Source organism: Ptiloglossa arizonensis, chromosome 7 (assembly GCF_051014685.1).
Source record: "Ptiloglossa arizonensis isolate GNS036 chromosome 7, iyPtiAriz1_principal, whole genome shotgun sequence".
Taxonomy (NCBI): Eukaryota; Metazoa; Arthropoda; class Insecta; order Hymenoptera; family Colletidae; genus Ptiloglossa; species Ptiloglossa arizonensis.
In genome coordinates, this window is record NC_135054.1 from 3332575 (window position 1) to 3342534 (window position 9960).

Genomic DNA, 9960 nt, shown 5'->3' on the forward strand with positions numbered 1-9960 from the left:
GTCTGTAATGATCATGTTAATTAATACGAGAATTTGATAAACGGATGATCTTTTTAGGATGAAAAAGATTCTACCGATGGTAAGTTACAAAAGTGTGGGTGTCAGAAACGTGCCTGTACGTCAACCTGTGAAGTTAAAATGGAAACTCTTTCACCTACTGAAAAGCTAACTGTTGCAACATGTCCGGGTAACAAGTTTCACAGTTTTAAGCTGGAAAATAATAATGTAAAGTGCGAGTCTTGCAGTGTGGAAATGGCTGATAATTTATCCTGTGTTGCAAATTGTAATGTTAAGTGTGAATCGGATTACAAGTGTGACATAATGAAATGTGAACAATGCATGAAAGAGGGTCAAATGGCCATTTTAGAAATTGATAAGGATTCTGGTATATTACTCGATGATAAATTGGATGTGGATCCTGATGTTAAAGAAGAGTTGAACGATGTTGTTGTGATTGACAATGAAAATTGGAAAAAGCCGGATTACGAGCCAACAGTACAAGAAACTATTGAAGAGACTGTAGAAAAAGAAAGTGTAGAAAGATTAGAAGTAGAAGGGGAACATCCTAAATGTCAAAAAGTATCAAAAAGGAAATTGTCTTTAGATAGCTTGTCTGATTGTAGAAAGAAGAGAAAAGTGAGTAAAAGGACTCTTTCTGTTGGCTCTTCACAAGATTTGAATAATAGTGATTGTTCGACAAAACTTTCTATACCAATTTTATCTCTTATTAAAAATATCGATAATAACAATGACACGTGTATTTCAAAGAAAAAACAACCTAGGAAGGATAATCAGAATCAAAAACGTAAAGTAGAAAATTCAAGTTCTTGCGAAAATGTAATGAAAAAACCGAAAACTTCTAAGCAAAGTACAAGCAACAATATTCCAAACTGTTTTAAACATGCTGCCAGTGATAATTCTATTATGGAAACTATTAATAACGTTATACAACAAAGTTTACAGATGACACAGAAAAAAGATCGTAAGAATAAAAATGTAGAAAAACCAGAAAAGTCAGAAAAGGCAAAGAAGGAAGCAAATTTGTTGTCTGCAGTAAAAAAGATAACTAAAAAAGTTGATTTAGTCAAAGAATTATCATCGGAGAAACTGTCAAAAATAACCACAAAGAGTAGCCAGGCCAGAAGTAAAGCAGACACACGAACAAAATTAAGGGCACACGATAAAAATAGATATAAAGCAAAAGGTAAATCCAAAGTGCACGAGACAAAAGTAAAAGATAATGGTAAAAAACATGATAGTACAACAAAAGTGAAAGCAAAGGACGTTAGTCAGATCACTAAGAAACCAGCTTTGATTAAAAAGAAAAGAAAAAGTACGAAAAAAGTGTATGTAAAGAAATCTGCCTCCAAAGTTGAGGAGTGTACAGTAGGAAGCGAGAATTTATCATTGACTAGAAAAACATTTTTAAAACCCAAGTGGAGTAACGGATGGAGTTGGGAAGGCGATCCATTTGAAACCAAAGTTTATTTAACGGTAACAAGCGTAACCTTTATATTTTCTCCCAGTATTAATGTGAATTGAATAGTTTTAATTATTCATCGCCTTAAATTTTCCAGAACGAAGAATCGGCTATACGCCGATGTTACGCGAGTATGAAACATGAAAGTGGTGATGTTTTAAGACCTCGCGATTGCGTTTTATTAAAGAGTGGTCCACGAAAAGCTGATTTGCCATTCGTAGCAAAAATTGCCGCATTATGGGAAAATCCAGATGATGGTATATTTCCACATATAATTATGTATAAAATTAAAGAAATCTGAATAAAATAAACTTTATTTTTTTATAGGTGAAATGATGTTTTCCTTGTTGTGGTACTATAGACCAGAACATACCGAGCAAGGAAGAACTCAGTGTGACACCGAAGACGAAGTGTTCGCTTCACGGCATCGAGATGCAAACAGTGTTGCTTGTATAGAAGATAAATGTTATATTTTGACATTTAATGAATACTGTCGGTGAGTTAATGCTTTTTATCCAGGGAATGAATAGAAACTTCAAAGAAGTAAAAATGCATTTCTTGGTATGTTTTAAAAACTAAAAAATTTCATTATAACGTATCATTACATCAAAATATTTGTGTGTACTACATTGACTTATTGTATAGAAACAACTATCATTACGAGAAACGCTGGTATATGATGTTTTCTTTAACAGACAACGTATTCAAAATATTATTTTATAGTTTAACTAATTGTTGCATTTTTACGAGAACGCAAACGTTGAATATATTTAAAAGTGTCGAATAATTTCAACGAAACTTTACATCATCTATTGTTATTGTGAAAGTAATTGTCAATGTAATAATTTTAATAGAATGGCTAACAAGGGTTGTTACTAAATGTTCGGTATCGATTTTACATTCTTTAAAATGTGTTGTTATGCACCAGAATATAGCTAATACGTATTATTCCATTACTGCACATTCTGAAATTTAAAGGGCGAAACAGTTCTTCAAAAATTTTAAATTGTCATTCTATGAATGATGGGTTTTAATTGGACAAACTTCAAATATCTCGCGAATGAACGATATATCGGTAGAAATACAAATTATAAAATGGAACAGTTATTGTTAATTTATTAAATGATGGAAGAATAGGAGGAGAGAACAGATGATGCTGACAACGATGGAACGGACAAAAATGATTATTTCGTTGAAGCAAGTGTATTTATGCTTGTATTATAAAAAATGATAATAATATTTATCTTCCGCAAGCACCAGTGAATAATGTCGAAAAACGTATAGATACAATGGATATTAATTGATAGTGTTTCTAGTTATAATTTATTTGAATAAATTGAGGAAACATTTCTCGACCTTGATGAATTAAACATTTGTGGTTTAAAAGTATGTTATTGTTGTAATGAAATAGCGATTGAACGATGTATTTGATACAAGAATTTCAGTTCATTTATACATAACTATATGTTCGTATACGTAAAAGTAAAATGTGAGGAACAATTCCACCACTTCAGTTTTTTTATTATTTACAAAATGGAAATGAATAACTGCCTCGCTTTACGATTTATATTTCTCCTAACATGAATTTTATTTGCGTATTTTACTATGCAAACTTTTGACGATTTTTTGTGACAACTTTTGACTTTAATTGTTATATAAACATCGATTTACTTGTTCAAACTCCAAGACGTTTATCAATTTTATTTGTTCAGTACTTTGACAATTTTTAGACCGTATCGGTCATCGGTATCCAATACTTCAGACTTATAATATTTCTTTAAAACGTTTATCATAAATAAATCTTAATACTTGTCTGTTAACTTTTGAATGGCATTAATATGATTAGAAATACTGTAAAATAATTAGTACACCACTGAAATATTTAATGTTTTTAATTTTTACATAATTTGAGCAAATGTTGAGGATAACTGTAGAACATCTCTGCGTGTGTTTGGCGTCTATAAAAAAGCGTGTAAAACTCGCTCAGTATTCAATGCGTTAAAGAGAAACATTCTTCGCAGGATACTGCGAATATTATTAAAATTTATATTAACATTTGTTACGAAATTGAAACAGCTTTTTTAAAAAATAAGAACTTTAACAGCCTCGATATATTGAAACTATCACTGCTCGAGTTATTGAAAATTAACAATTTTGTATGGAGTGGGCATCGATAGTCATCGAATCTAGACATAAGAAAAACTCTTGCAAGAAGATGGCCACACTAAATAATTAATGTATTTATGTATGTGTACATATTTTCCTCGAATAAAATTGATTTAAACAAAAAAAACGAAAGACTTATAAAATGATCTGATATTTGAAGTTTGTTGAGTTGAAACTCGTAATTTGTTGAATAACAATTTTCAATTTTCGAGGATCTGTTTCACATCTTAGCTTTGAGAATTTGAACTCATTGATTTTAGCGTTGAACAATATATTTCAAGGAGAACAAAATTGATTCCAGACACTAGGGTAATATAGCTTGTTTAAAAGTATGTTATCGGTGTAAGTGCAATTAGCAAGAAAAAAATGTTAGGTCTTAAATAATTAAGTATTATAATATATAAACATTAATAAAATTTGCAGGTATCGTAAAAATTTACGGAGAATCGAAGAGGGATTAGAGAGTCCCGGTTTAATAGTTCCACCGGGAGATCAAATATATCCACGAGAAAATCGGCAGCCTCCGATACCAGTGTCCTCGGATATGGTTTTGTTTTGTCGACGCGTTTACGATTATCGTGGTAAAAAACTTGTTAAGAATCCTGGATGACTCGATTTTTTATAAAACGCTTTGAACAGGAACCAATGGAATGCACAAAGTTTGCAGTATAAATTGAAACTGGACGTAGGTCTCCCTTCAAGCGTAATCGCATGTTAATCAATTTACTTTCATTTAAAAGATTGATGGATTTACATTAATTTTTGATGAATTTTAAAGCTTCGTATATATACATAGATATATAAACTTTTTATAGACTTAGGTTTACTTTTGTTATAGTAAAAGTTACATCAGAAGTATACATTTTTTATTTGCACGTTGTCTCTACTTTAGGCATCAATTTTTTTGAAAATATATTCCATCGCGTACGAGGTCCTATGTTTTAAAAGGGCAAAAAAGCACTAGATTTATAGGATATAATAATGCAGAAAAATGAATTTCAACTTTGCTAAAAGTAAAGAATGATAATAGGAATACTGTTTTAAACTTATAAACTTATAAGATAGATACTGCTTCTTAACCAATTTTCTACGTCTTTAATTTGCGATACAATGCAAATTTTAACGAATTATTTAATTAATTATGACGATAAACATTTTGAAACTCATATATCTTCGAGTCGAAGCAATGAAAATAGTATGAAAATATATAGGACTCGCTTGATAGTACCGGGAATGGTGGCGTATCCAAACGAATTATCAAGAAGTTGTGACTTTTTGCAAATTTCTTGATAAAGAAAACGACTCTCTATTGAGAGCCCAGTATTCATCTGTCGAAGAGCAAACGACGCGATCACTGTTTCATCAATACTGGTTCTTTTGTCGCGAGCGCAACACATTTTTAGGGAGATAATAGAATTTGACAATTTTATAGAGAGAATCATATTTTTTGTGAGATAGTATTTATAACACTTAAATGAGTATTTTTCACATTGGAGATACAAATACATATATGGTATTTATCTCGGCGTCCTCCTTGGAGGGGACCTTCGAACAGTTTCAAGGTAGAAATCAAACGCCTGGGGTACTTGACCATTTAGCGAAAATAGTAATGTATGCGATGTGTTCTTCGGACAAGACAAGTGAAAGAGAGGTGACTTCAGTTCTAATATGAAAGGACACTTCTATTGTCTTGCGGTGGTTAATGAAACCCATGCACATGCATTATTTTAATATGCGTAATTAACGTAAGTTTCATTTTTAATAATGACCGTTGATGGCGGAGTGTCGCGAAATGGAATTGATTGGATTGAAATTTTACTGGAACAGTAAGCTTCGCGTACTCGAACAGTTACAAGACTTTATTGGAAATTAAGAAATTACAATTCGAATTTATCCAAACTGCCATATCACGGGGTATATTTAATTATTTCTTTCGTTGTAAATTTATAAACGTTAAGTTAATCTTTATACGCTTCTAAACAAAGTCAGACCTTACCGAGTACGTCGAGTCGCTAAAAAATCTACGATTCGAATTATTTATAACGATCATTTAGATTTATTTACTGCATGGCATGAAATTATCCGTTCTTTTCGTATTTCGGTTTTTTTTTTCCTTTTTAAACGAAAACCACTATTCTTATTGCGATGTGAAAATCGCAAAAAATTAATTTTTAGAAATATTTACGTTCTAGCCCGTCACACTTTCTACATCACTTGTAATGAACATTTATTGCTTTATTTAACTTCTCGAAAATCACAATCTCTATTCTATTAGGGAAAACTGTGGTTGTATAATAATCCCTTATATCTTCATTATTTCGAGTCACATGTTATTCATTAGCGCATAGTTAATGTATCGCATCGTAGTATGCCAAAAAACATATTCGTGAATTACGAGAAACCCTTACGTTAGCCAATAATATAATTATATTACACGAGAGTTTATAATAATGAGTAGAAATCTTAGGATGTAATTATTTTTACTGAAATTCCAAATAAGATAACGTCGACGTATATTTTTGATTATTTGTTGAGTGGCGGGTGTTTTGTTAGAAATTATATTATTTAAAATTAATATATTGATGATACGATTATTATTTAATATCTAATATATTGGATATAGATACTAAGTTATTTCCGATAGAACGAAATATTATATGTAGTATAGATAGGGGGAAGGGGAGAGCGCCCGTGATTGTTCCTGTCTGTGTATGCGTGTGTGCGATGCGAAAATAATCTAGTGGCAAAATATTGAGAAAAACAGAAACAATTGAAAATACAACATGACGAGGAATACGTTTGAAGAAAAACCTGTAATACCAAAACATTTTTTCATTTTTCAAAATGCTTTCTTGGCGATTTAATATATTTTATATTTATTAATTTATCTGTAACGATCAATTACATATGTACGATACATGCCGTATGCAATCGTGTTAGTATTATCTACGTGCATACGTAGACGAAAAACTGTGCGAGTATCGTCGTGCGCCGTATATCGAAATAAGAAACCTAAAGCAAACGAAAAGGAAAATACAAAAAAAAAAAAGAACAAAAACAAAAACGAAAAATAAAACAACCGATGCACGCCCGTGTCTCCGTATCCCGAGTTATCGGTGACAATCGAGCCTAAATAGAACGGTCGCAGGAACGATGAGAAACGCGGCGCATGTAGATGCAGCACACCATTCTTGCGATCTTTTACAAGTAGTTTTGTATTCGTTTTTATCGCATAAGTGAGATCGCATCGCGTATGCGACTACGATGCGCCGATGCATTTTATCAAGGTAAACGAAATTATTCAACGGGCGTGTCGCGACGCGCGATGTAGATACCGTGTGATTCACAATTGCGTGTGATTCTAAGCGCGGTTTCACCGCGACGCGTCCACACCGGGAAGAAAAGCGAGAAGCGATGGCTTTTCTTCGTAGCGCAAAAGAGACAAATTCCGAAATACACTTTAACGATGGTAAATATGGGAACATTGCACAAAGAAAAGAAGAAAAAAAAAAACATTGCATATCCTCTGTTCATTCTACGTAGTAGTCGACGAATTTTCATCGAGCGTATTCAGAAATTTAACGATTTAAGGCTGTAGGCGTACGATTCGTGCGTGCATAGCTTCTGGAGCTATTGCATACGCTTCAATAATAATAATAATAATAATAATAATAAAAAAAAGAAAAGAAAAAAAAATAGAACTTCCAGTTCGCGAACGATTAACCCGATGGACTTTCATTGCGCGAGGCTAGTTGAATTTTAACGACGATGCTTCGCGCAGATTCTTGCACGACCGAGAACAGAGATGCTCGACCGTCAGGTGATGATGATAATTGCCTTCGTTATCTTAAGCTTTTTGTGAATCTGTACTCCGTGAACGTGTATGCCCTTCATGTTTTCAGTAACGTAAAACTCGTGTTCCGTTTCGAATAAGTCTCGGTTAAACTTTGCGTTAAACGCGAGACCTCTGAACAGAAGCGTGACACTTCCCGATTGAATAGCATCCAGGGATTCTTACCGTTGCTAAATATATCGCCTTTTATTCGTCTTGTCACATTCTTGCGATAAGTAAAGTGTCGCTGACAATTTTGGTGCCGATCGGTATCGATGGTTTCTGTTTTTTTTTTTTTTTTTTCTCTCTATCGTACGATGGTTCGCAGTATTTTCATTCAACTATTCTTTTTGTATTTATCGATACGCTTGGACACACACATATATTCGTGGCATACGCGGATGATAGATATCGATGAACAATTCGTTTCAATTAATTTGTGTACATACATTGAACGGTAAATTCGAAATCGAATATTATTTCGTAGCGTGCAAAATAGCCTGGACAACCGTTTCAAAGAAATTTTAATGGACGATAGAAAATATATTTAATAAATTGTTGTCTGGATTATTTTCTACGCCATTTAAATTAGATTCAGCTTGTACATTACCAATGGGTTGGTAATCGATTGGTTAAACTACGGTTGATACTTTACATTTATACAGGGTGTTTCATGAGTTGTAAATTAGTGGTCGTTTATGGGAAATTTAGTACATATTGTACGATTATATATTAACATTATTTCGCGTTGAACGTATTATAATTTGCTGCAGAAATCGTTCGTTAGTTTGGGACATCAATGTCTGTTCAGCTATTAAAAATTTGTCACAAATAGATATTTTGTGATTACTTGGTTGCATTATTCTTTTTCCGTGTTCCGTGCACGAGCCTTAGAATATGTACACATTATACAAGTTATTAGCAATAATATAAGAGACGATGCTTGCATCGAGACACGTAGAATTTGTCCGTTTCGTGTAATCTTTACCTAAACCTGAAATAGTAGTACCTTATTGTCTTGTTATATAGGAATAAGCACAATTTTATTAATTCTCGAATTGTTGTGCCGTGTAAAGTTACATAAGCATACATACAAACGTGTTATTATAGACTGTTTTTAATTTACGAGAAAAATCGAAAACTCTTAGGTAAATGTGTTCGATCAAATTTGTTTTTAATGAAAAAAGTTACCACCTTAAACATTTTATTATTTATTTTTAAAACTTCACACTTGATGCAACATTTATTTAACTTATTTCCGTTAGCTCGGACGTAACGGTGACGCGATGCGCTGTTACAAGTATTAAAGAAACCGTAAAACTTAAAAACATTAAGGGATAACGTTATTGTAATAACAATTACGCATCCTGTGCTTCATTTGTCCACGATGTGGTCTATGATTACCAATTTATAAGCTGTGAAGCACTCTGTATATCTCGATATTTCCGTTGTCAATTGTTTGTAAAAGAAATCGGCTGGGGCCAGAATTAAAACGAAAGAACATTCTACGAAATAACCAGCAATACTATTTTTATTACCGTTATTGAAACGATCGTTGTATCAACTATTTCTAATCGTCGATACAGATTTGTCAGGAAATATCGAAGGGGCGAAATACTGGCGAGAGAGTTTCGCTGTTTCGTTCGCGGTAAAGTAAGGGGGGAAAAAAAGAGAAAACGAGAAAAACGTGACGCTTGATTTAATTTAAAAAACATTTTTCAATATGTATTTCATTTGACTCGATAAAAACGAATCAAAGAGATAACACATTGCAGTCCGCCGACGCTACGGCGGTTGCCATTGCAGCATTCTTGCATACACATACGATGGCGGACATATAAATACTTAGGAACGCAAGAATAACTGTGCTTTCATAGTCTATATTATTGCATTAAAGTTATTGGCAATAATTCTAATTACGTCTTTCGAAAGCCACCAGTATATATTACAATTGCATTTATCATTATTTCTTTAATTTCGACACTGTCAGCTTTCGAGTATATTTAGTTCTATGTTTACTACATATATTGTAGCGTGGTCGTATACTTCCGAACACTATCCGGAAGTTTCGGTTAGAAACTTGCTTAAGAATTTTATTAACTCGATTTTAGTTCTCACTGAACAGTGTAAACCAGTGATTTCCAAACTTTTCGGGAGGCGTCCCCTTAAAAAAGAAAATAAAGTACTTCGAAGAGTAACACGAGAAAAATATCCCCCTACGATTGTTCAACTCCTCTGATCAATATATCAATAGGAGAAAGTATTTAAGTCCACATTTTTCTACGCTTAAAATTTTCTTCCGTGATCCCTTCGGATTGTAAGACACCGCCTACTTTGGAAAACACTGGTATAAAATTCATAGTTGTTCGTAACGAGTAAAGATAAAGATATCAAACCAGAGAAACAACGTCAGGTGCAATTTCTTCAGAAATAAGGGGTGAGTTATCGAGAAATTTCTAGAGTTGTATCCTTGAAAGCTTGT

General features: G+C 32.9%; 1 protein-coding gene across 4 annotated transcripts in view; it reads left to right on the top strand.

Annotated features, from left to right (window-relative positions):
- LOC143149346 (uncharacterized) overlaps positions 1-6943 on the top strand; it is a 28617-nt gene extending 21674 nt beyond the window's left edge. For all 4 annotated transcript variants that reach the window (XM_076316644.1, XM_076316647.1, XM_076316645.1 and 1 more), the window contains exons 9-12: positions 58-1494; positions 1578-1737; positions 1808-1976; positions 4070-6943. In XM_076316644.1, the coding sequence (XP_076172759.1) occupies positions 58-1494; positions 1578-1737; positions 1808-1976; positions 4070-4256 (1953 nt within the window). In that variant the 3' untranslated portion in view covers positions 4257-6943. The remainder of the gene's footprint in view (positions 1-57; positions 1495-1577; positions 1738-1807; positions 1977-4069) is intronic.
- Positions 6944-9960: the final 3017 nt, after the last annotated feature.